The 27,580-nt window shown below is 32.9% G+C and overlaps 1 protein-coding gene across 1 annotated transcript; it reads right to left on the reverse strand.

Annotated features, from left to right (window-relative positions):
• Nucleotides 1–27,580, reverse strand: LOC133201403 (uncharacterized). Its single transcript, XM_061337214.1, has 6 exons — nt 27,449–27,580; nt 11,346–11,451; nt 5,396–5,505; nt 2,930–3,017; nt 1,236–1,357; nt 1–402 (listed from the first exon to the last, which is right to left on the reverse strand). Exons 1-6 carry the CDS (start codon nt 27,504–27,506, stop codon nt 323–325), a joined length of 564 nt encoding a protein of 187 aa, XP_061193198.1. The 5' UTR covers nt 27,507–27,580; the 3' UTR covers nt 1–322.

The following is a 27,580-nucleotide window of genomic DNA, read 5'->3' on the forward strand; positions in this document are numbered from 1 at the left end:
ATACCCTCGTCATCAATGAATCACTTTTGCTTCAAACCAAAATCTTTTAATGAACTGTAAATCCATTTATTTCTATAAACTTTTTAAACGAAATTTATTAATTACAGACATCGTATCCAATTAACTTGAACAAATTCTTATACATACTTCAATCTTCCAAGTAAAATAAAATCACACAAGTACCCCTGAAAAAAAATCACTTAGCAATGAAGGCGCATAACTCTAGATAATAATTTTGATCTTGTTTCCTTTCAGTTTTTTCCAATAATTCACATCTGGAATGACTGATGTCCACTAAAAAAGTGGTAGGTAATTTGTTGGTTTATGGAAACATGGCTGCTAACACCATCATGGCAGCTGAGAAAACCATCCACAAGGCCGGGGTAGCTGAGATTCCGCCACCTACAAGAGAAAATGTGTGATATTTTGATTCCCTATTCTGGCCCCACCATACTCCCAGGGGACATGGTTTGGTCAATTTATAATCTAAACTGCCTTACGAATTTTTCGCATCTTTTCTAACCTAGCTGCTCCTGAGAAGATTTTAAAGATTTTTCCTATATATTTCAATGTAAAACTGATTTCCATGTCATGGCCCAACCCTACAACCAGGGGCCAATATTTGAAAAAAATTTAGAATCTACAATACCCCTAGGATGCTCTCACACAAGTTTCACTTTTTTTCTGGCCCAGCGGTTCTTGAAAAAAATATTTTTAAAGATTTTTCCTATATATTTCAATGTAAAACCTTGATTCTCTATTGTGGCCCCGCCCTACCTCCGGGGATCATGATTTGAAAAATTTAGAATTTAGACTACCTCTGAAAGCTTCCGCGTAACTTACAGCTTTTCTGGCCCAGTGGCTCTTGAGAAGATTTTTTAATGAACCAACCCTATTATTGTCTTTTCTTAATTATATTATATATTATAATTATAAATGGGCTTGCTCATTTATTTTAAGAATTTAAACTCCCTTTTGCTCAAGGATGCTTTGTACCTACTTTTGTTAAAATTGGCCGTGTTGTTCTTGAGAAGTTATAAATGTGTAAAGTTTACAGATGGACGGATAGACAGACGCAGGACAACAGGTGATCACAAAAGCTCACTTGGGCTTTCAGCTCAGGTGAGCTAAAAGGAAAAGAACAAAACTGCAACATAAATAAATTAATCTAATACCTGCCTTAACACAACATGCAGCTTAAAGAGGAATTTCCTAATTCATTATTTAAATTTTACCTGGAGAGCCACACGCTTTTTCCGCTTGCTTGAGAGAATCCTGAACATCTGCGTAAGCTGGGTTCTGCTGACAGGCCTTTTTCTGGCTTTCTACACAGTTTTTCAATGGCATATAACCCCCACTGAAATGAATTTCAATATGAAAACATTCAGTTTAAATATGTATTAAGTGGTTTCACCCTAATCCTAAATGAAGGTTTGAACAAACTTGCTTTCATATTAAAATGACTTATCAGAGCTTTGCTGTTCTTGAATAGATGATTCCCAAAGATTTTTTTTCCTATGCACTTCAATATAAATAAAACTTTAAGGTTCATAAGCCCTCTGCTCACTCATATAAAACGCTGCTTTAACTCTAATGATTTTCCAAAAGAAATGTGTTGTACAAATACAATAAAAATAATTATAGCATAGCTTGCGGCGAGGGGCAAAATAAGACAAAAGAGACATTTCAAATTGGCAAATTTATAAAGGAATAATAGAAATTTATGGCATTAAGAGTTATATCTCTTATCAGAGTATCGATGAACCTTAGTTGCCTAATGTGGCTCAGTCCTAACTGAAGGGGTCATGATTAGACAAATCTGAATCAACATTCTTTAGGGATGTTTCTATATCAATAATATGACTCATAATGGCTTTGCTGTTCTTAAGAAGTTAATTTATTTTTTAGATAAATCCAATATACATTAATTCTTATGAACAACTTTGATCCCTTGTTGTGGCCTCATCCTACCCCCAGGGGCCATGACTTGAACAAACTTGAATCTACATTACATGAGTATACTTCTGTATTAATATTAAAAATCATGGCTTTGTTGTTCTTGAGAAGATTTTTAAAGATATTTCCTTTATGTTCCTGTTATTTTTTTTTATCTTCTTTTGATGTCCCACCATAATCCAGGGAGTAATGATTTGAACAAACTTCAATCTACGATATGTAATGAAGCTTTTACATACGTTTCAACTTTTTCTGGACAATTAGCTTATGAGAAGAACATTTTTGAGAGATGTCTTTTAATTTTCACTAATTCTTAATTATCCCCCTTAAAAGAGGGTGTGGTCCTTGATTTGAACAAACTTAAATCCCCTTTACCCAAGGATGCTCTGCAGCAAGTTTGTTCAAAACTGGTCTAATGGATGTGGAGAAGAATATGAAAACGTAAAAAAAAAATTACAACAACAAAGGAGAAACTTGAATCAGAAAAGCTCTCTTGAGCCTTCGGCTAAGGTGAGTTAATAAGACAAATGGTAACAATCATCAAATGCAAAAAAAAAAAAAAAAAAAAAAAAAAAAAAGAAAACTTTACATCCCTAACAAAAACTTACTATAGTTAACTATAGTTTACTATAGTTAACTATGGTAAATACTTTTTTATTTTGGTTTACAATGGAGCTTTACTGTAGAACTTTTTGAAGATTTAGAGCCTTGACATTTCTTAAATTACATACCGATTATGTAATTAAAAAAAACGTAAATATACAACAAATATTTCTTATTAACTTCATAAAATTACTTGTAGGAATTAAAAAAAAAAATATTTCGATCTGAATTTCATAGTAAAAATACTTTGATTTACTATAGTGAAAACTTTGATTTACTATAGTTAACTATAGTACTTTTTTGTTAGGGATTACATAATTTGTAAACTTTACCTGAATAAATACAAAGTATATAATAAACAGGAGTTTACCAACTTATTTTTTTTGAGCTACCCCCAGTATTGTCCAAATTAATCCCAGCATCAGAGAAGCATTTCAATAAATTGCAGCCAGAATCTCCTACAAAAATCAAAATCAAGCATTGAAATTTACTTGTTACTCATCTCTGTTTGAGATTTCCTTATTTCATGGTGCTAAGATGTGAATATTAGCTCTAGATTGAAACTAAGAATGCAACTATTTTTCAGAAGTTGATTTTTTAAATTTCATTTCAGAAAACTTTGCACAAAAAGCTACTATGATTAGGATCGACTTAAAGCCGATCAATGCATGTTACAGCGATGGTAAAAGTAAATTATTTTTAAGATGAAAATCTGCTGAAATTTAAACAAAAATTAAATTTCTTTCCCCTTTCAATGTGCAAATTTTTGTTTTCCCCACTTTTGTGAAAGAAAGGGGACACTAAATCTCATTCATCTGTCTGTCTCTCACAAAATTATTTAACCATTGTCATAACTTTTAAAGAAAAAAACATGGCTTTCATATTTTACATGCACATTACCTGTGATAAGACCTTTCCAAATGCACTAAGATATTTGACCCCTTGATATTAAGTTTGATTTACTTTTTTAAAAAAATTTACAATAATCATATTTGTTGAATGAAAGAAGATAGGGCCTTTATATTTCAAATGAGTATTACCTGCATGTGACAAGACTTTTTCTTAAATATAGTACAATTTCAACCTCATGACCTTGATATTCAAGTCTTACCTACTTTGAAAAAAATCAACATTGGCAATAACTTTTGAATTAGAAAATATAAGGCGTTCATATTAAATTATGTCTGCATTACTTGAGACAATTTTTTGTTCCCCGCTTTCACTGAAAGTGGGGGATATTAATTTGGGTCTGTCTGTCTGTCCGTCCGTCCGTCCGTCTGTATTTCTGTCTGTCTGTAACACTTTCGTTTCCGCGCGATATCTCAAGAACCCTTTGAGCTTTCGCAATGAAATTTTGTATAGCAACTGCCTATGGCCTAAAGAAGAACCCTACTAATTTTTAGGTTAAAAGGTCAAAAGGTCAAAGGTCAAGGTCATAAATTATAAATTCTCTCTGTTTTAACACTTTCGTTTCCCCCGATATCTCGCGAATTCTTTAAGCTTTTGCAATGAAGTTTTACATAACAACTTCCTGTGGCCTATGGAAGACCTCTATTGATTTTGAGGTCAAAAGGTCAAAGTTCAAGGTCGTCAATTCACCAATTTCGTCTGTGTGTTAAACTTTCGCTTCCGGGCGATATCTCAAAAAGCTTTTGACCTTTTGCAATGAAATTTAATACCATACCTCCCTATGGCATCTCTTGCCCCTCTCAAAGTGTCAAGCCCCGTTTTTTTTTATTTATTGTATATTAAAAGTCGCTTGGAACTATTTTTAGCACAGGGGTATGGGAGAGTTATTACGTATAATACAGGTTGTCGGCGGACTTTATATTCTAATTACATCTATTAGAACTGTTTAGTAAAGGCTAAATTAAACACCATTGTGTAAAATTTTGACAATATCGAACGTGAGTATAAACATTACATGTGACCTACTGTTTGGATTTAATTTGCTCTATAATCAAGTGTCTCCGTGATCTAGGGGTTATGATGCTTGCTTAGCAAGCGAGAGGCCCTGGTTCAAATCCCGGACGATCCGGGGTTTTTTTATTTATTTATTTATTTTTTTTTTTTTATTTACTATATCATACTATCCAACATGTGAAATGAGAAAGTTATACGTCTGGCGTGTACAAACTCATAAAATCATTATTATAATGTGATATATATTCTATAAATTAAAAAGAATCTTCTATACACATATTAAAGAATAATCAATCAAATCTTTATATCCATGTTGGCATTTTTTTATTTGCTTCAATATACATGTATACATTTAATAATTCTACAAAACCAGGGGGGGGGGGGAGTGTGACCCCCTCCCCCGAACTGCGCATGCTCTTCTTTTTACCCCTAAGCGGGGGACACACATTCTCTGAATTGGCTTGTTTTCTTCAGAAATAAATGTTTTGAATTTCTTAAATCAAACTTTAACTTTGGTCGAAATTTTTCGACTAGTACAGACAGGGCTTTTACAATTTTTTACAAGTATATTACTAATAACAAGATCTTTCAGAGGGATTAATATATTTTAACATATTTATATATTAATATAAATTTATATATTAATTTTTATATTACATATATTAACTGACTTAAAATCTGATGCAATCTTCCAAAAAAATCATCTTGGTCTTAACTTTTATTAATTCAAAAATTTACATCTTTTTTTTAAATGAACAGACAAATCAGGGCACGCAGACAAGACAGTAAAAATGTTCCATTAATTATTGCATCCCAATCAACATGACGACAAGGGTAACTTGTGTTAGTGACTATTCTTTGAATTTGCTTGTATTTCACTCGAAGGTCAAATAAATGACTAATTAGTAGTTACCGCAATACCCAGCAGCCAGAGTCATACCGCTCATCATCGACTGAAAGGTTGAATCTGCTGCACAAGCACTTTTGTATGGCTCAATACAGCTTTTCACACCTCTAACCGATCTGTAAAATATAATATTTATGGCATTTTAATATCTGTCATTAAACTGGTAAGAAACTATTTTCTGGCAATGTGGACGAATGCATTATTGTTTCTCTGTGGGTTTTTTTTTTCATGAAGACATGCTATACGTATTTTACAAAAGCATTGCAACAAACATGGCCGATATCATAATGTTTAACTTGCTGAAATTATGCTTTCAATATTGACAAACATGACCAAAAAAAACGAAATAAAATTTGAAACAAAATTTAGGATGTTAATTGATAGGGTTATGATTTTTCATTCGTACCATTTTTATACCTCTTAAATGAAGATCTAGGAAAAACAGATTTTTTGGTTTGTTTGTTTGTCAGCAACAAACATTAACTTTGACAAGAACATTTTACTAATAAGGTCAGAGCATTCATATTTCATGAGTACATTCCTTATGATAAGCTCTTTCTCTTGATATCATCATTTTTGATCCTATGACCTTGTCCATGGATTTTGTCCTACTTATGAATTTAACCTCCACTAAATCTTCTAAAAATTTGGTGCTGGGGAATTCATATTGTACATTTCTTCTTGGGGAACCAACTTTTTTTTCCTTATTACTTTGACCTTGGAGATTGACCTTCTTTTGAAATATTTAACCTTGGCCACTTATGCAGAAAAGTTGGACAGATCAAGCATCCTAACAAGTTTAATACGAGATGCATCATCCATCCAGTTATGTTTAGTAACATAGAGCTTATGCTCACTTAAGAAATAGACATAATCCTATTTTAGCTTAAACCTTCTCAAAAAACATAAATATACTCTACAATATGAACCTGGCCATTCTTCTCAAATGTTTTGGCCAAAAATGTAGTATCTGCAATCTTCGAAAGGCATTGGGGGAAAAGGAGGGGAAGGGGCTGATTCTCCACTTTATTCCCAAATATAATGCTCTGCAGATAATTTAATGGAAAATTTTTCACTGACAAGCTGGTCTAATTCTCAGTCGGTCGGCAAGGCTGATCAATGCGTGATTTGGAATTTCTTGGAAAGAAATCTACCTTGAAAACTTAAACCTGGGATGCCTGAAATCTGAAATATTTAGATATAGCCATAAAATTCTAAAAGTAGGTTGTGTTGACCTACTTTTCAACTGACACACTTTGAGGACCCAAGATGCATCAACTGACAAAATTTGCTGATTCTATGATAATTAGTATCTGAAAATATTTAATTACAGCCACAAAGTTCAAAAAGTAGGTCACAGTGACCTACTTTTTAGTTGACACACTCCGAGGTCCCAAGATATATCAAGTGACACAGTTCGATGATTCGAAGTCAATGAGTATCTGAAATATTTAACAAGAGGCCCATGGGCCTTAACAGTCACCTGAGTATAATACAACAGTTTAGAGGATCCATTAACTGCTAAATAAAGCTTTGTTGCCCAAAAGCAAGAAAAATAGTATGATAAGAATCAACAAAATAATTGGTGTAGTATTTATCAGTCCCCCATTTAGCACTATTACCACGCAGACTATTGACAAAATATCTACCTTTAACCCCATATTACCTCTCACATTGGCCTTTCTTGGCCTTTGAAGAACATTTAAAAAGATAAGTTATTTTTGTCTCATTTTTATTCATTTCCAGGTCTACCTGATCATCAAAACTACGAAAGTACTTTTTGTATTATACAATAAAAATTCTTGCATAATTCTCTTTTCTATAAACCTTTCAATTATATTATTTACAGTGATTAATTATCAAAAGTGAATGGCAAAGGGGAATAACTTTTCTCAATAGAATACAAATTAACAGAGTCCTGACAAAGACCAGAATACTTAACCAAATGGTGCAGATGTTCAAAATTCTGGCAAAAATACCTTTGCTTATTAAAACTACTCTGCTTGCCTCCAATATGCCTAGGAGCACAGAGGATTTTCAAAGAAATAATGCATTTTCACTAAAAGAATTAACACATTCCTATCCTAACATCAGAACCCATGACCCAGGGTCATGAAATTTACAAGGTATCCTCATCATTACATCTATCCAATATATATGACCCCCCCCCCCTTTGCTCGTCATAAGCATGCACTTTGTTTGTCTGCTAAATACCCAGTAGCAGACAGGATTATTAAATACAATTAATGCATTTTCACGATATTATTAATAACGCCCCACCCTTAAACCAGAGCATCTGACCCAAGGGCCATGAGACTCACCATTCTGGAAGAAGCATCCTATCCTTGCTCATCATAACTATATACTAAGTTAGTTTGTTTAATACCTTTCTTTGTTTTATAATCAGGAGTAGAAAAAATATTTCGAAAGAAATTACGCATTTTTACTATATAATCAAAAGAGCCCCGGTTCACGAGAACCCCCAATCCTGGGGCCATGAATTTCACAATTTTGGAGGAGGCATCCTTACTTATCATAACCATGGATTTTGTTTAAATAATACTCAAATAATACTCAGGAGCAGAGAAAAAGATTTTCAAAGAATTAATGCATTTTCACTATATATAATCAATAGAGCCCATTTGCCCTAACACCAGAACCCCTGACTCTGGGGCAATATAATTCAGAATTTCTGAGGAGGCAGCCATGCTCATGTACATTGTTAGTTTATTCATTACCCAGGAACAGAGAAGAAGATTTTCAAAGAATTAATGCATTTACTATATAATCAATAGAGCCCCGCCCTTACACAAGACGCCCTGATCAAGGGGCCATGAAATTCACAATTTTTTAAGAGACAGCCTTGTTCAACATAACTATGTACTAAATTAGTTTATTTAATACTCAGGAGCAGAGAAGAAGATTTTCAAAGAATTAATGCATTTTCACTATATATAAAATCAATAGAGCCCATTTGCCCTAACACCAGAACCCCTGACCCTGGGGCTATGAAATCCATAATTTCTGAAGAAGCACACTTGCTCTTCATAACTATGTACTTGGATAGTTTATTTAAAACTCACTAGAAGAGAAAATTTTCAAAGAATTAATGTATTTTTACTTTATAGTCAATAGAGTTCCGTCCTTACACCAGAATCCCTGACCATTGGGCCATGAAATTCAAAATTTGGGGAGAAGCACTCTTGCTCATCATACCTATATACTAAGTTAGTGCAGAGGAGAAGATTTTCAAATAAATAATGCACTTCCATTATTTGAACTATATAGCCCCAACCTAGCACCAGAACCCCTGACCTGGGGTTATGAATTTCACAATTTTGGTAGAGAACTAATACTTATTACAATCATGTCAACAGTTTGACTGCTTGATGTCCAGGAGTAAAGAAGAAGATTTTTTAAGATTTCATTAATTTTGGTGGTTTTAGCCCCACCCCTCAGACCCCATGGTGTAGGGACCGTGAAGTTCACAATTTTTGTTCCCCTTCACAAATAGATGCTATATACCATGATTGGTTGAAATTGGTTGAGCGGATTCAGAGAAGAAGCTGAAAATGTTCAATCTTAACGCACAACGCAACGACAAAAACGGATAGCAATAGGTCAGCTGAGTGACACAGGTGACTTAAATATAGCCATAAAATTCTAAAAGTAGGTCACAGTGACCTAATTTTCATTTGACACTCTCCGAGGATCCAGGATGCATAAAGTGACAGAGTTTGCTGATTCTAAGCCAATTAGTATCTGAAATATTCAATATAGCCATAAAATTCCAAAAGTAGGTCAAGGTGACCTACTTTTTAGTTGACACACTTTGAGGACCAAAAGATACATAAAGTGACAAAATTTGATTATTCTAAGCTAATTCCCCAAATGGAGGTCATGGTGACCTACTTTTTCAGTTGACACACTTTGAGGACTAGAGGTGCATCAACTGATAAAGTTCGTCTTAGCTATTTAGTATCTCAAATATAAAATTATAGCCATATTATTCAAAATAGAGGTTATCAACTTTTTGACTGAAATACTCCAAAGATCAAAAATGCAGCAACTGACAAAGTTCGATGACTCTATGAAAATAAATATCTGACATATTTAAATATAACCACGAAATTCCAAATGTAGGTCAAAGTGACCTTTTTTAGTTGACACACTCTGAGGACACAAGATAAGTCAAGTGACAAACTTTGATGATTTTAAGTCAATTAGTATCTGAAATATTTAATTACAGTCATAAGATTCCAAAGTCGGTTACAGACACCTTCTTTTCAGTTGACACCCTTCGAGGATCCAAGATGCATCAAGCCAATAAGTATCTAAATATAGTCATAAAAGTTCAAAAAAGGTAACAGTGACCTGTTTTTCAGGTGAAACACTTCAAGAACCCAAGATGCATCAACTGACTAAGTTTGATGATTTTACGATAATTAGCATCTAAAAATATTTAAACATAGCCATAAAATTCCAAAAGTTTTTTGATTGAAATTACTTGAGGCCTTCAGATGCATCAAACAAGGTTTGATGATCAAAGTGTCCAAAATATATTTTAAAACAATTTGAAAATGAATGTCTGCAAAATTCTAAAAGTAGGTCACTATGACCTACTTTTTAATTAATATGTTTTAAAGTCCCAAGATGCATCAACTTACATGTACAAGGTTTGATGATTCTAAACCTCTTAGTATCTGGAATAATAACCTTAAATGTTTTTTAAAAAAAGATTAACCATAAAACTCAGAAATTAGGTCACAGTGACTTACTTTTTAATTGACACACTTCAAGGCTCCATAATGCAAAAAATGATAAGTTTTGATGATCATAGACTTCAAAATGTCCAAAATATGCAAAAAATCAAATTGAAAATTAATACATGCAAAATTCATAAAGTAGGTCACCGTAACCTTTTTTGAGTCATGATACGAGGTCTAAGATGCATCAACTTAAAAGTTTTAATTATCCTAGGCCTTATAAGTAATCAAAATATCAAAGTTTTGAGAAAACATAATTTTTTGTCAACTTTGAAGTGACCTTAAGACCATACCTTTTACTCCAGGGTGATGCCTTGAACAATTTCAAATTTGTAACATATCCTCATCCTTATATGTAAGTTTAGTGATAATCTGCCCAGTGGTTCTTGAGGAGAAGGTTTTTAGCAAACACTACTTTTGTTTTTATTTCCCTAATTATCTCCATTTTTTAAGGTCATATCCCTGTTTCTAGTATAAATGAGAGCACTTAGACCAAAATATTCTGTGACAAATTTGTCAAAAATTGATCCAGGGGTTCTTGAGTTATGGCCCATATTCCAAAATGTTGAAGCACACAGCACACCACTTAAATGGCCATAGCATACGCTCTTTGAGCCTTTGCTCAAAAGAGCTGAAAATGGTTTCAATAGTAATTAATTTTTAAAATTCTCAAATATAAAGAGTAAATTTTCAGGTTAAGTAAGGACTAGTGATTTTATGGCCAGGGCTAGTAAAAATTATGGAACGTAGCCCGACTGGTCTAGTACTTTTACAGGTTAATGTCAAACCCTGACATAATTTTGTAATTCTTGGCTTTTATTGTACAGGCCTATAGGAAGCAATTTCAGTTGGGGGAGGGGGCAAACATTTTCATTTGGGGGCACTATCAACTACCAAATTTCCTTGACAAGCCCAAAAAAAGAAAAAAAAAAGGTCATCAGACGGTTTTATTGAGGGTACAAGCACATAGTAGCTAAGTTTTATAATATTCTATATATCGGCATAATTATAGGGACAGCCCCCCCCCCCCCGTACCCCCCGGTTCCTACGGCCATGTTGAATTGACAATATTTAATGACAGTCAAGTTACCGAAGTAATGAATGAGTTATTAAAATCACAGGGTTTTTTTAAATTGTCTCTTCTGAGTCTGAGTGGTAAGAAATATAAGTCAAAATACAAAACTACTCACGCGCACATGGTCTGTAAATCTTGCATTGACAATGACTCCATATTTGGCATTACAAACCCCTCAAAACATTTGGACATCTCTCCCATGTTACATTCTGAAGACACTCCTGAAAAAAGTAATTTTTTTCTGTATAATGAAAGAAATGTCCCCATTATATTTAAATTTATATACTGTAAAATCACATATCTTCGTCGGGTCAGATTTTCATGGTTTGAGGAAAAATATTGGCACATGGGGATTTAAAAATTATGCAATTTACTATTTAATCAATTAAGCCCTGTCCTAGGTGTCCAAAGTATGTTTGCTATATACCCACGCTCAAAGAACTTTTTCAAAGAAATAATACATTTTTACTATGTATCCAACAGAGCCCCGCCCTAACACCCAAAGCCCTTACAAAAGGCGTATAATATGAAGTAATACTAGAACCCCTCACTAATGGGCCAGGACAATTTTAAGGAAGAAGTACACTTCCTGGTCATAACCATGCATTTAGTTCATCTTTTAAATACCCTGGAGCATAGAAGGTTATCACAGAAATAATGCACTTTCACCCCACCACGAAGAACCCCTGACCCATGGATCATAAAATTCACAATTTTTGATGATGCATCCTAAGTTCACATCATGTGATGATAACCCTGCATTTAGTATTTTTGCTTATTACCTTGCAGAACAATTTTTTTCAAGATTCATAAAAAAGCACCTAGTTTATCTGCTAAAAAAGACGACTAAATAATTTACGCATTTTCACCATATGAATATTAGATCCCCAGCCTAACTCCAGAACATCTGCCAAAGGGCTATGAATTTCACATTTTGGCAGAGTATTCAATGCTTATTATAAATCTGCCAACAGTTTGACTTCTTCATGTCCACGAATAAAAGAATACGATTTTTAAAGAAAGCTCTTGTTTTGATGATTTTAGCCCCATCCCTAAGGTCATGAAATTTTACATTTTTTTTCTACCCTTACACCCATTAATGTTATATGCAAAAGTTGTAACAGTAGTTCAAGAGAAGAAGATGAAAAGTTCAATAGCTTACGACTGAATCACTGATGGACAATGCATGATAACGGATGAAAACGCTAGCAGTGAAGGAGAGGGGAATGAATAATAAGCCTATTGAAAGGCAGACTGCTTCTCCCACAGTTTTTGTTGTAGAATGTTCAATGTTTGATTCAAACCATTGCAGAAATTACATAACCAACTCTATTTTCTCTGCAATGGCTGAAACCATTAATTTCTCAATAAACAAACGAATAAAGCATTTTGTTGTTTAAGCAATCACGTGCTATGATTACTTCTATTTACCTAACATGTCTAATGTTACAGGGTTCTGCCCTGAATCATTTTATTAAAAAAATATTTCTCATTTTTAACTATGTGTCTAAGTAGACTATGTGTCAAAGTGGACTCTCGCATACAGTGTATATGTTTCATTTATAAAAGATGACTAATAATAAGTATTCGTGATTATTAGTCAATAATTCTAATTCTGTAGTACTTATTATGCAAATCATTTTGAAGTACAAGTGTAACAAGATTTTAACCCACATCAAAAAATAGTTCCAAGCCAAGATTTTAAACAATTTTTTTTCTTTTTATTACAACACTGTACTCTGTTTGCCAAGGAGCAAAGAATAAATAATTGCATTTCCACTAAAGGTTCAACACATCCCCACCCTAATACCAGAAACCCTTAACACCCAGGATCCACGAAATTCACAATTTTGGAAGACGCACACTTGATAACCATAACCATGCTCATTAATACCATTTTCAAAGAAAAAAAATGTTTTTTTCACTTTATAATCAATAGAGCCCCCTTTCCCCCATCTCCCTCCAGTACCAGTGGCCCTAGCACAAAGAAATCCACAATTTATGAAAAGAAAAAGCACCTAGGGACAGAAAATAAGATTTTCAAAGAAATTGTACATTTTTAAAATATATGTTTAAGAGCCCCGCCCTATCACCAAAACCACTGGTCCAGAGGGTACGAATTTCATAGTTTCAGTATAATGTCAATCTTATACGGTACTAATTCTGATGCACCAGATGCGCATTTCGAAAAATTATGTCTCTTCAGTGATGCTCGAGCCGAAACGTTGGAAATCCAAAATATTTAAATAAAAAAGACTTGGAAGAGCTGAAAAAAGGTGCCAAAGACTAGAGCCAAATACCTCATAAAAAATATATAAGTGTAAGAAATCCTTGCTTAACATATCCATACAATTTGTCCACTAAATACACAGGGACAGAGAAGTCATTTAAAGAATGTATACATTTTCATCTATATAGCTCTGTCCTAACACCAGAACCTCTGACACAGGGCCATGAAATTCAAAATTATAGAAGAGGCAAACTTGCTCTTCATAAACATGAATTCTTAATATCTGCTAAATATCCAGAAGTAGAGATAAAGATTTTCAAATAACTAATGCATGTTCACTATATAATCAATAAAGGCATAGCCCTGTCATAAACCAGAACCTGATCCAGGGGTCATGATATTATCAATTTTTTAGAAGAGACACTCTTTCTCATCATATGTAATATACTATGATTGCTTAATATCCAGGAGCAGATGAAAAGATTTTCAAAGAGTCAATGCATGTTCACTATATAATCAATAGAGCAATCAATAATAATTGATGCCCTGTATGACAGCTTTTGGCGAAGTTTGCAGTTTCTCAAATGCAAGTCAAACTCCAAGGTCAAGGTCAAAGTGTCAAATTAAAGGTACACAGGGGAAGGCCTTGTCAAAAGAAATATACATGTGAAAAATTAAATCCCTAGCCTCAACTGTTCAAAAGTTATGGCCAAGGTTAAAATTTTTCGAAAGTAGGTCAAACTCCAAGGCCAAGGTCAAAAGATCAAAATTGTTAGTATCCAAAGGAAGGCCTTGACACAAGGAATACATCTGTGAAATATGAAGGCCCTAGTACTAAATCTTCAAAAGTTACGCCCAAAGTTAATTTTTTGGAAAGCTGGTCAAACTCAAAGGTCAAGGCCAAAAAAATCAAAAATATTTAATCCCTAGAATGGTCTTGTCAAAATAAATATAAATGTAAAGTATGAAGACCTTAGCACCAACCGTTCAAAAGTTATGTCCAAGGGTAAAATTAGGTAAATTCTAGCAAAATTTGGTCGAACTCCAAGGTCAAGGTAAAGAGGTCAAATGTAATGATACCTAAAGAAAGGCCATGTCACAAGGAAGACACGTTTGAAACATGAGAGCCATAGGTCAAGGTCATGCTTGTTGAGTGAGGAGGTGTTTTCAGGGCTCTCTTGTTTTTGTGGAATTAAGATACTCATAGTGGTTTTTAATGAAGTGAAAATTGTCACAGATGTTTCTGAACTGTTTTTTTTTTCCATCAGAGGATAGTTTCATGTAAAAAATAGTGGTTTTGGATTTTGCTTTACCTTCTTCAAAAATTGAAAGAGAAGTCTTGAGTAGTGTTTGACTAGTATTCACCTAAGTGCTACTACTTGGGTTCACCTTGTGTTCATCTTGTGTTTACCTGTATAACTGTGTAGTGTTGTGGAGCATTACAATGTCAACAAAGGAAATAAAGGACACGAAAGCTGGAAGATCAAACACCAAACAGACAATGGACAAAGGAAGACCTTCATTGTCACTGTCATCAGTCTCAGCTGAGGTTAAAGGCCAAGTTGTATCTATAAAACCAGCAAGCAAACAGAGGAGAAATTCATCTGCAGGAGATCAAGATGACAATTCAGAAATGGACAACATCAAAGTTACTCTTTCCTCCGTACAAGAGACCCTTAAAAAACTGGTGACCAAAGATGACATAAAAGATCTAGTCAAAAGTGTTATTGTGGAGGTAAAGGAGGATTTAAAGAAGGAAATGAAAGAGGAGGTTAAGGAGGAGATCAAAGAGGAAATTAAGGCAGAGATGTTGCAGGAACTAAAAACAGAGATGCACCAAGACTTGGATGAGAATAAGAGTCAACATGGTCAAGAACTTTCCACGATGAGACAGCAACTCTCAGACAAGGTGGATAGTTTAATGATGGACAATGACACCAATATGGGGAATGTATCACAGCTGAAAAAAAGGATCAGTGTATTGGAAAAACAGTTGAAAGAAACAAATGGAATTGCCAGTACAGCAATTAGCATGGCAAATATGAATCAACAATACTCCCAGAAAAACAATATCAAAATTCTGAATTGGCCAGAACAACAGGGTCAGAATTTAAAAGAGGAGTTATGTGCTCGGGTGGCTGAAAAAGCAGGGGTCACTTTGGACCCAAAGGACATTCTGGCAATTCACATAATTCCATCAAATGACAAAAATCACCCAAAACCTGTGATTGTCAAATTTGTTAGTAGTGATGTGAGGAGGTCGGTGATTATAAAGAGAGAACAATTAAAAGAGGACTTTTTTAATGTTTGATCAGATAACCAACATGAATGCGCAGCTGCTGAGAAAACTGAGGGCCGAGGAGAGACAACATATTGTAGATAGTGCGTGGTACTACAATGGACACATCTTTGTGTTGGATACAAATTGGAAAAGACACAAGATGGATGTAAGGGATGATATTGACAAAAAACTTGCGATATAAGCATGTACTTCGAAAATGTCCACAAACAGGAGGAGCTTAAAGGACAAGGGTGACGTTTGCCTAAAGGCGAGGTATGCCTAAAAAATGTAAAGAGTCAATAACTTTCTGTGGTTTTCCATGTTTGAGTGTAAGTGTAAGTTTATGTGTGCACTTTCAATTATATGTAATTTATCATAATAATAGTGCCAACAGTTTATCTGCTTTTCTCAAAGCCTTAAAAATTTATCAGTTTTTTCATTGGAATTAGAATGTAAAGAATTAACTTAACATGTCAAAGGTTGAAAGCTTAAATAATTTAAGTATGAATGTTAGAGGTTTTTCATCAAATTGTCAAAAACGCAGGGACGTATTCAACTGGGTAAGAAATAAGAATGTTTCTATTATATATTTTCAAGAAATTCATACTACAGAAGAGGTAGAGAAGTTATGGGAATCCGAATGGGGTTATAAATCTGTATTTAGTAGTTATACTAGTAGCTCAGCCGGAGTAGCTGTTTAAGAACAACTGTGAATTTCAAATCCATTCTGTACAAGAGGACCTCTCAGGTAGATATATTATATTAGATATTACTGCAAATAATATCAGATTTACTTTGGTTAATTTGTAAGGCCGAAATAAAGATAGTCCAGAATTTTTCCAGAATATACACACTGAAGTCAATAAATTAGAAAATATGTCTATAGTAATGTGTGGGGACTGGAATGTAGTTCAGGATCATAAAAGGACACATTTAACGTTAAAAATTCAAATAATCCACATGCACAAAGAAAAATATTAAGAGGCAGTCCACCGAAAAACCAGGCAATGGGTGGCACATCGCATGTCATGGATTTTAATTATTTTTTGCATGTAGACTTATTAAAGCAAGTGTTTACACATGACAACATTAAAAAAAATTTAGTGCTCCTCTAGTCCTATTTTTGGTAAATGCTTAATTTTAAGTGCAAAAAGGTCAACATAAGGGTAAAAAAAATTACTACGTTTTTATTTTGTTTTATATGTAACAGAAACTCAAAAGCTGGATGTGTCGATGAATATTATTTATAGCATAGACTCTTATCTTTTATTTTATTAATGAATAAGACTCCAATTTATACTTCTTTAGAAAAAATTATATGGTCCAAATTTGAGTTAAGCAAGTAACTTTTTGAATTCAGTATCCAGTTTTCATTACGTTATAAAACCCAATACATTACAAGGACAGATTTTTTTTCTTATGTTATTATGAATACAAAGTACAAACTTTTGAATCACTCAATAAAATCAGTGGGAACAGGTATATTGAAAGAAATAAAAGGAGTCAAATTTACCTAATTTTTTTTTTTTTTATAATTTTCCCAAATGAAACCGATCCCGACCGGAATTATATAAAAAATACTATAATTGTAATGTTAAATCTGGCTCTTTTGTTGTAATATGAGTAAAAACTTACTTGATTTATTTTTTTAACATGTTATATAGGTGGCAGGTGCCTTTAGTTTGATAAATTTGTTAATTTTGCATTATTTTCGATCGGATCGGGATCGGTTTTTACTGTAAATTTAGAGACATTTCCAAAATTTGGCTCTTCATTTTAATTCATCAGAAAAATATGCTTGTCTTTTATTTCTTTTCAGTCAGTTAACTGTTTTTAAATGAGTGTAACCATAGATTCAAATTTATATTATTCAAATTACTAATGTCTTTTACGTACATGAAGATTACATGTAAAACATCTGATTGAATTCTTAATAGATACTCGGTATTTAAAAAAAAGTATTTGTACATGCATTATGCAACAAATGAGAGCAGACAGCTTTCTAGTTTTATTATTTATCTTATTTCCAAGTAAAATTTCTTTTTTATTTCCTCAGGAATTAAAGAGTAAATTCTATCAGTGGTGAAATTAAACTTGCCTAAATACAGGAAATATTTTTATGTGTACAGTCTCGACTTTATCCAATTTTTTCTTATCTGTCATCTGTAAAGCCTTTTCCTCTTTTACAAAATTTGATTTTATATAAATAAGAAAATAAGTTCTTTCATATATAGTATCATTATTGAAGAGCCGATAAATCGCAAGCAAAAAGCGGGGGGGGGGGGGGGGTCATGACATCATTATTTTTAAAAATTGGTTTCATGAACGTGAAAACATTTTAGAATTGGCCAACATAGTCACATGTTTAAACTCCATATTAAATGTGAGTGTGTAATTGTTTCAATCGCCAAATTAAAAAAAAAAAAATAAGTAAAATAAAAAAAACGCAATGTTTCACTAAACCATCTTCCGTTTTAGTGCCGAATTATAGTGGGGAGTTCAGCAGTAGTTTAACTCAATAAATATATTTTTATAACTTATTTTTCAGGTTTTTTTTTTCATTTTTAATCGTACTTCGGATTGTTTATTTTGATTTGACTGCATAGATAAATATATTTAAGTTTTACAAATATCATGAAGTAAACATCTCAACTTCGTTAAATTAAGTGTTGCGTAAATCTAAAACATTCATCATTGATTCCCAATTTTATAAGAAATGTTCATGATAAACACTTCATTAATTATTTTTACGCATATCCTAGTAAATCAGTTTAAAAAAAATAGTTCCCAGACATGTATAAAATTACTTATCAAAACGTCATCTAGCTGAGACGCCGCCCGTGTATAAAATACATTTTGATATTAAAATATTATTTAACATTTAGAATAATGCACTCTGAAGAGTAATTAAACAGAAAAAGAAAAATCATTTTTTTTTTTAAAATCTTTTTCTTTACACTTTTACGCAAAGAATTTACAAACTTCTCTGGAAACTTGTAACTATTTCATTGTGACGCAATATTAGTCAGGTATATGACGTCACTGATACATCAATGGAAACGTGGATTCAACCTGAATAATAGAGCCAATTTTAATCTAAATATAACGTCTGGAGGCGAAAATGAATTACATTTTGAAAATAAATTATTTAGTTTTTTGTTTAATTATTTTCTTTAGTGTATCGATTCTAAATATTTCACTAGGATTCCGATAAAAAGGTGTTGAGCAGATTTATCGATGCCACGGGAGATAACTCTTGCATCGCAAAATTTCATTAAAACGTCCTTATATTTTGCCAGAAAACTACTATCAAAAGTGTTTTTCCCACCGATTTTATTTTTTAAACAAAAAGTTGAAATATTTCTAGATTTAGTTAAGTGTGAATTATAGTCCTGTTAAAAATGTATTGGAAATTACAGTTCTTTGCTTCTGACCTACATTCAATGGTTTATATAGGGGCATTCAAAAACACAAAACACAAGGATATTTTACTAAATAAGCAATTATCAAACAAATCTTCAATTACATTATTCCTTTTGGGCTACATTGATATTGTTTTTAATAAAATATCAAATATTCCTCACATTCGATGTGCCGCCTATTAATACAATACTGCCTGGTTTTTCGGTGGACTGCCTCTTAAGTTTTAAGATGGAATTGGAGGTTGTTGATCCTTGGAGAATTTGGAATGAAGAAGGAGGTCAGTATACATGGAGAAGGTCAAACCCTATAATTCAAAGTAGAATTGATTATTTCCTTGTATCCCACTGTATATTTAGTAGAGTACTTGATACTAAAATAATTCCTGGTTATAGAACTGATCACTCAGCAATTATTCTGAAATTTAAAACAAATGATAGCACTAGAGGAAAAGGGTACTGGAAATTTAATTCTCAACTTCTGTTTGAAAATGATTTTACAGATAGGGTAAGGAAAGTCATAAATGAAACTATAGAAGAATACATGGTTTCAGGAGAAATATCCAAAACAGAGACAATTACATTTCATATTACTGATCAACTGTTTTGGGAAATCTTGAAAATGAAAATAAGATCATTGTCTATAGAGTATACATCAGCAAGGACTAAAAAAAGTCTGAGAGCAAAATGCTGGAAAAAGAAATTTTAAATTTAGAATATAAGGTAAACGTTGAAGGACAGACAAAAGATGTAAAACTTCTTGAAAAAAAGAAAAAAATCCTTACAGAATTCAAGAGAAAAATATATTGAGGGTTTAATGCTAAGGTCCAAAGCTACATGGTATGAAAAGGGAGAAAGAAATACAGACTATTTTTGTAGGTTGGAAAAAAGAAATTTTGTTAATAAAACTATATCAGAACTTTTTGATGCAGATGGGAATCATATAATGAAACAAGATCTTGTATTAGTTGAACAAAAGTTTTTTTCTCAAATTTATACAAAAGTAAAAAACAGTACTGTAGTCAAACATCACTAAATGAAAGTGCTTTCCTAAATCATAATGTTAGGTAATCAGATATGCAAAAGGAGAATTGTGAAGGAATCTTAAAGCTTGCAGAGTGTACGGAAGTATTGAAGAAAATGAAAAATAAAAAATCACCAGGTTCTGATGGCTTCACTGTAGAATTTTATAAATTTTTTTGGAGGGATTTAGGAGTGCTTGTTATTCGATCTTTAAATGAAGGATATTATACAGGGAAATGTCTTCATTCCAATCTCAGGGTATAATAACTTGTATTCCAAAAGAGGATAAAGATAGGCGATATATGAAAAACTGGCGACCTATCTCATTACTATATGTAGACTATAAGATCGGTTCAAGTGCCATATCAAACCGTATCAAAAAGGTTCTGAATGATATTATCAGTGATACACAGAAGGGATTTATAAAGGGACGATTTATTGGTGAAAATACTCGATTTCTGAATGACCTTATTGACTATTTGAGAGAGAAAAAACAGTCTGGACTTCTACCTTTATTAGACTTTGAGAAAACGTTTGATTCTCTAGAGTGGGACTTCATTGTCAAAGCACTACAATTATTCAATTTTGGTGACTTCTTGATTAAGTGGTTTCTTACATTTTATTCCTCTAGTACTAGTTGTGTAATAAATAATGCCCATTTATCAGATTTTTTTTAGTCTTCAGAGGGGTTGCAGACAAGGAGATCCTTTAGCTCCATATTTGTTTATCATCACGCTTGAATTACTAGCAATTTCACTCAAGAAAAATGTAAACATTAAAGGTATTATTATTGAGGGGGAAAGAAAACAAATTGGGGCAATATGCAGATGATTCATATTTACTACTGGATGGAAGTGAATCGTCTCTAAGAGAATCAATGAGTGTTATTGATAAATTTGGTAGTGTATCGGGATTGAAACTTAATATATCTAAATCACAGGCAGTGTGTTAGGAAGTAAAACAGATTCAGCAGAAACTTTGTGTACAGATTTGGAAATTGGTTGGGGAAAAGATAGTTTTAAACTTCTTGGAATAACTTTTCACTAATAACCTTGAGGATATGATTACAAGTAATTTTCAAACAAAAATTACCTCTATTAAGAGATTGTTAGGATCATGGACAAAAAGAGATTTAACACCACTAGGGAAAATCACAATTATCAAAACTTTAACTCTCTTTAAGCTTATATACTTATTTTCTGCACTGCCGGACTCCCCAAAAGATCTTTTGGATGAAATAAACAAAACATTTTTCAAATTCATTTGGGGATACAAGTCAGAAAAGGTTAAAAGAAATACATTTATCGGGAGATATGAGGATGGTGGTTTAAATATGCTACACTTATCATCTTTCATTTCATATATCAAGTTAAAATGGGTAAAGAGGTATCTGACCAAAACTGAAGGTGCATGGCAACATTTGCTACATTGTATTTTCAAACTTAAAAGTGTTGATTTCATTTTTTATTTATCTAAAGGGAATCTTCAAGAATTTGTTAAAATCATTGATAATAATTTTTGGAAAGATGTACATGTAATTAAAGCATTGAAGTCCTGAACATGTATTAGATTATTTGTACTTAAATATTGGAAATTTTGTGGATGTCAAAAAGTTGGAATTTTATACAAAATGGGTTGAAAAAGGTGTTAAGAACCTGAACGACCTAGTGTCGGAAAATGGGAAAATAAAATGTTTCAATGAAATAAAAGATGTACTTGGTACTAATAATTTTTTAAACTATTTTCATCTGATTTTAAATATACCCTCAAAAATTAAAAGAAAACTCATTCCTTTTAAAGAAAATAGAATTCCTGAAAATACTGAACCAGAAATATGTCTTGTACAAAAATTGTTATCAACAAATAATGTTAATTTTTTGTATCATATCATGAAAGAAAAGGAGTTTATAGCCCCAACTTCAAAAAAAGATAAGTGGGAAACTTTACTAGATGAGTCAATCTCAGAAAAAAAAAACAGGAAATTCTACTTTGTAAATGCATCATTATGCACAAAAGAGACGAAAATAATTTATTTTCAATATCGAGTACTGATGAATTATATTGTTACTAACTCCTTTCTTTATAAAGTTAAGCTGTCAGAAAATAGTTTATGTACATTCTGTAATAGTGAAACAGAGACAATAATTCACTTATTTTATGATTGTGTACATGTATATGTGACTGAATTTTGGAATGAATTTGTACAATGGTTTAATGTCATTGAAAATGATTATAAAATATCCACAAGGATTGTTTTACTTGGTAAAGGGAAGTTGTTTAGAAAATTTTCTTCTGTTAGTTGCAAAAAAAATTATTTATTATTCAAGATCACAAGGTTTTACGCCAATATTTATTGATGCTGTAAGGTTATTTAAATATTACAGAAACATAGAAAATTATTGTGAAAAAATATTTCAATGTAAGGACAAAATAATTAGTAAATGGGCCCTGTATGATAATGTATACAACAAGTGATGAAAATGTTTTTGTTTTGTTTTGTTTTTGTTTTTTTTTTTTTTTTTTGTTTTGTTTTGTTTTGTTTTTTTTGTTTGTTTGTTTGTGTTTTTTTTTTTGTTGTTGTTGTTTTGTTTTTGTTTTTTTGTTTTTTTTGTTTTTTTTTTTTTGGTTTTTTTATTTTGTTTTTTTGTTTGTTTTTTTTTTTTTGTTTTTTTTGGTTTTTTTTTTTTTTGGTTTTTATATCTTCTCCCTTTGGTATATCCTTTTTTTTTTTTTTTTTTTTTTTTTTTTTTTTTTTTTTTGATAAATTGCATGATTAACTGTCATATGTCTACATTTGTGTATAGTATTTTATTTTAGAAAGTGCACTGTCCGAGTGTGTGTAAGTGTGATGGTAAGTGGGTGTAAATTGTGTGGTATGTGTTTGTATTTATACATATGAAAAAAGGCTTCAAAATAAAGCATTAAAAAAAAGAGAGCCATAGCTCCAACCAATCAAAAGTTATGGGCAATGTTAAAGATTTTGCGGACAAACAGAAACCTAGACAGACAGACTGACGGATATGAAGAAAAAAAACTATATATCTTCGATTACTGGGGCATAAAAATGCACTTTTACTAAATGTTCAAATGAGTCCTCCTCCCATAACAGAACCCCTGACTTTTTGGACCTCAAATTTAACAAATTTGGAAACGGCATCCTTGCTCAGCATAGCCATGAACCTAGTTTATCTGCTAATTATACAGGGCGAGAGAAGATTTCAAAGAAGTAATGCATATTCACTACTAGTATAATTTATGACCATCATGATCATTCCAGTCCCACCCAAACTCCAGATCCCCTGATACTGGGGTCAAGAATTTAAAACTTTGGAAGGGGCTCAATTCTTATTACAATCATGCCAACAGTTTGCTTGCTTGATGTCCACGAGTAAAAATTTTTAAAGACAGCACAAATTATTTTGATGGTTTTAGCCCCTTTCCTCGGGATCCAGGGGGAGAAGGGACGATGATAATTAACAAAAGTTGTACTTCTTCAACCATTAATTCTATATGCGTAAATTGATTAAAAGAACTATATACGGTAAGGGCGTTTTCCTGCCCCCATAATAATCAAATTTTGAAAATCTCTCGAAATGAGCAAAAGTGCATATATTGTATAAAATAATCCAAATTAAGACAATATATTATGAAATTGGAAAAACTAGTTGGCTTTTCTTGTCTCTGTGACGTCACAAAGTATTTGGATTTCCGTTATTTTTAAAATAGAGGCCAAAATGCACAGAGTTTGTTCAATTTTGACTATAGTATTTATAGAGCGCAAGCTTGCTCAGGTACCATATTCACATATTTCATTGATATTATCATTCTACACATTATATCAAAAGATTTAGCCTGAGCAGACCTGCGCTCGATAATTTCCAATCAAAATACCGACGTAAAATACACTATTTTCTCTCAAAATCATTGCAATTTGGAATTTACGTCATTTTATTGACGTCATATCTAACTAATGATGTCATAGTTGATAAAAATATTTAATGCTTTGAAGTCTGCAAATATCCACCTGGTTTAGAACATAATTAAAGATTTCTCCATCAAAGTTTTATTTTGGGGGCAGATACTGGCCACTACAGAATATAGTCCTTTCTTAAGAGAAGAAAAACGAATGAAAGATGATGACCAACAAAAACAAAATAGCAATAGGTCATCTGATTGACTTAGGTGACCTAAAAATGGGGCAAAATGGTTAAATTATGTATCATGATCATGGATAATCAAAGTCATTGTCTAAATATTGTATTCAAACATTAAATTATAAAATAATAAGAACATTTCACAATTAAGACTACAGTGTTACAAGGAACGCGGGGACAGCCTGCTTTTTAATCTCACTAAAGATGTAAATAAAGAGTGGTCAGTTATTAATTTACTACGAGCATAATAGTTCATGGATTTGAAAGAAAAACAAGAGGTCAATGGGCCACAACGCTCACCTGAGTAACTTTGGCCCTGCTTTTCTTCACCAGATGTCCCCCTTGTAATACGTATTGTGGCCCCATCCTACCCCGGGGTCATAATTTGAACAATTTAGAATCTACACTACACCAGGATGCTTCCATATAAGTTTCAGCTTTTCTGGGCCAGTGGTTCTTGAGAGGAAGATTGTTTAAGATTGTTCCTATGTATTTCAATGTAAAACTTGGATTCCCAATTGTGGTCTCACCCTATCCCTGGGGGTCATGATTTGTACAATTTAGAATATACACTACAAAAGGATGCTTCCATAAAATTTTCACCTTTTCTGGCCTAGTGATTATTGAGAAGATTTTTAAAGATTATTCTTATATATTGCAATGTAAAACATGGATTCCCAATTGTGGCCCCCACCCTACTCCAGGGGGACATGATTTGAACAATTTAGTATCTACACTACCCCAGGATGCTTCCATAAAATTTTCAGCTTTTCTGGCCCAGTGGTTCTCGAGAAGAAGAGATTTTTTTTTAAAAATTCCTATATATTTCAATGTAAAACTTGGATTCCCCATTGTAGCTACACTCTATCCCCGGGGGTTATGATTTGAACAATTTAGAATCTACTCTACCCCAGAATGCTTCCATAAAACTTTCAGCTTTTCTAGCCCAGTGGTTCTCAAGAAGAAGATTTTTAAAAGATTTTTCCTATAGATTGCTACGTCAAACTTGGATTCCCCATTGTGGCCCCATACAAGTGAGTTTGTAGAGAACTGAACAAAGGTTAGCGATCTATAATGACGTTCACACTACTGAACTGGGCACGCTTTCAGGAGCTATTCAATAAACAACTTGCCTTGAAAATGGTTACAGGAATTTAAATACGCAACCGACAATCAAATTAATGGTACTCTTTATACCCTAATGATGTACATGTACATGTGGACACGTTCTTTCAACAACAACAACAAAACAATCAAACAAACAAACAAAAACAAAACAAAACAAATCAAAACCAAAAAAAATGTGCATGGGTTGGGAACGGCCATGCATAAAATGAAAATTTCCATCTAAATTTAAATGAAACTACATGTAGTTTTTCTCGGAATAAAAGGGGATAGTCCATTTCCTCCTCCTTGATACTTTGTGTCTGTAATTTTTTGTGACTTTATCATGTTTATCAATGTTTATGACAAAGCACGATTTGTGCTTTACAAACACTGTATATAAGGAGTATGACTACTGACAATGCAAAGTTGTAGTAAGAATCGAATATAAAAGAAATTAGCTTTAGAAACTAGAAAAATAAATTAGAAAATTGCATTGTTATTTAACCCAACTTTTCTTTCCATTTCGTTCTAAATTCATTTACAGTGGAGGGGTTGTGAAAAAGAATCGCTCCGTCAGATAGATGGAGGTCAAATAAATTACCACAAATACGAAAAGAGGTTATTGTAACGTACAATGTCATTCAACTTTTTCACGCTTGTTTTTAAAGACAGTTTATTTCGTTCTTTTCTATACAACTTGTTTTACAATTTTTATAAGTTCTGTTCATCTTTGAATCTTCTAATAAATCCTTATACAGAACGTCTTTTTTTATGTAAGTTCTTTTTATGCGACAACACGTGTTCTCTGTTCGCGGCGTTTTAATCCGTTGTCGATGACCGATCACTCGCCGCCAGGAAAATTCGGCTCAATAAGACTTTATGTTACTTTACGCTCATACTCACAGACTTCTCACCCTTTAAATAATTCAACATCCCTCGATAACACCCCGACCCTTCCAAAACAAGGAACGTCTCATCTCAGTTTGAATGCACGTAATTATTATGTAAAGGCCCTTTCACAATTGGCGCACGAGCAGACGCGACAAAATATTCGTGTGACCGAAAAAATTTGATTTGGATCGTAAACTGTTGCCGATATAATCGCATATGAAAATGTGATCGTACGAAATTCGGAAGATCTAAAGCGACCGTTGTACGATGCAAACGCATTAAATCTTGCGATATATCTTGCATCTATATGCGACTGATATACAATGAAAGCGAGTGTTGTAAGATAATGCGATAGGATCGCGCGAGTGATCAGGTGATCGGATGATTGAACGTGTGCCAATGCGATTGGACGTACGGCGCTCGTGCGATCAGGCGTTCCATGGTACGAATACTCGTTCGAGTGCGTTTAGGAAACACCCATCAGCCACGCAATTCTAAATTGAGAGAACCCGACACAGTGCTGCGATTTTTCTTATTTCTTCTAATATTGTTATGGTTTAGAATGTGCGTAATTAATTAATGACTGTATTGTTATGACAGCAACGTGTTTCGGCGGTTTGATATCGTATTGGTGTAGATATATAATATATATGGTGTATATATATAATTTTTGCATGGAAATTGAAGCTGATAAATCGTGCAATGATAGTAAAACGTTGCAAGATTACATGAGCCACGTTGAGAAACAGTTTCGTGGTCGCAAAATACACGCATGGACAGCTGCGATTCATCTTACGACCTTTAAAAATCGTGTATCACTCTTACGAGTACACAAAACGTTGTAAGACGTTCGTACTAATGTTCGTGCGCTACATTGCGATAATTTGGATCGCATTTGGTCGTGTCTGAATAGTGTGCATGTCCACTATTTTGAGGAGACTTGAAGCGACCACTAAAACGCATGCGACAAATGCGAGACATCGTGCAACATATGCGAGAGCTCGTGCAAAGCTAAAATATTCCGATCGCAAAGTGTTGTAAAGTGCTCATGCGCCAATTGAGAAAGGGCCTTAATAAATATCTACTGATATTAGACTATCGATTTTATCTCACCTGAGAAGCACATGGAAATACAAGTAATTCCGATTATAATTAGAGATCTAGAATTCATATTGTCTTTTCTTGCAATGGGTCAAAGAGGCTGTCAAATATCCTTTGGATTTTTTTTTGCCCTATTTTTTTTTT

Source organism: Saccostrea echinata, unplaced genomic scaffold (genome assembly GCF_033153115.1).
Source record: "Saccostrea echinata isolate AGI-Se365-2 ecotype Australia unplaced genomic scaffold, CSIRO_AGI_Sech_v1 ptg000044l, whole genome shotgun sequence".
In the NCBI taxonomy this organism is placed as follows: Eukaryota; Metazoa; Mollusca; class Bivalvia; order Ostreida; family Ostreidae; genus Saccostrea; species Saccostrea echinata.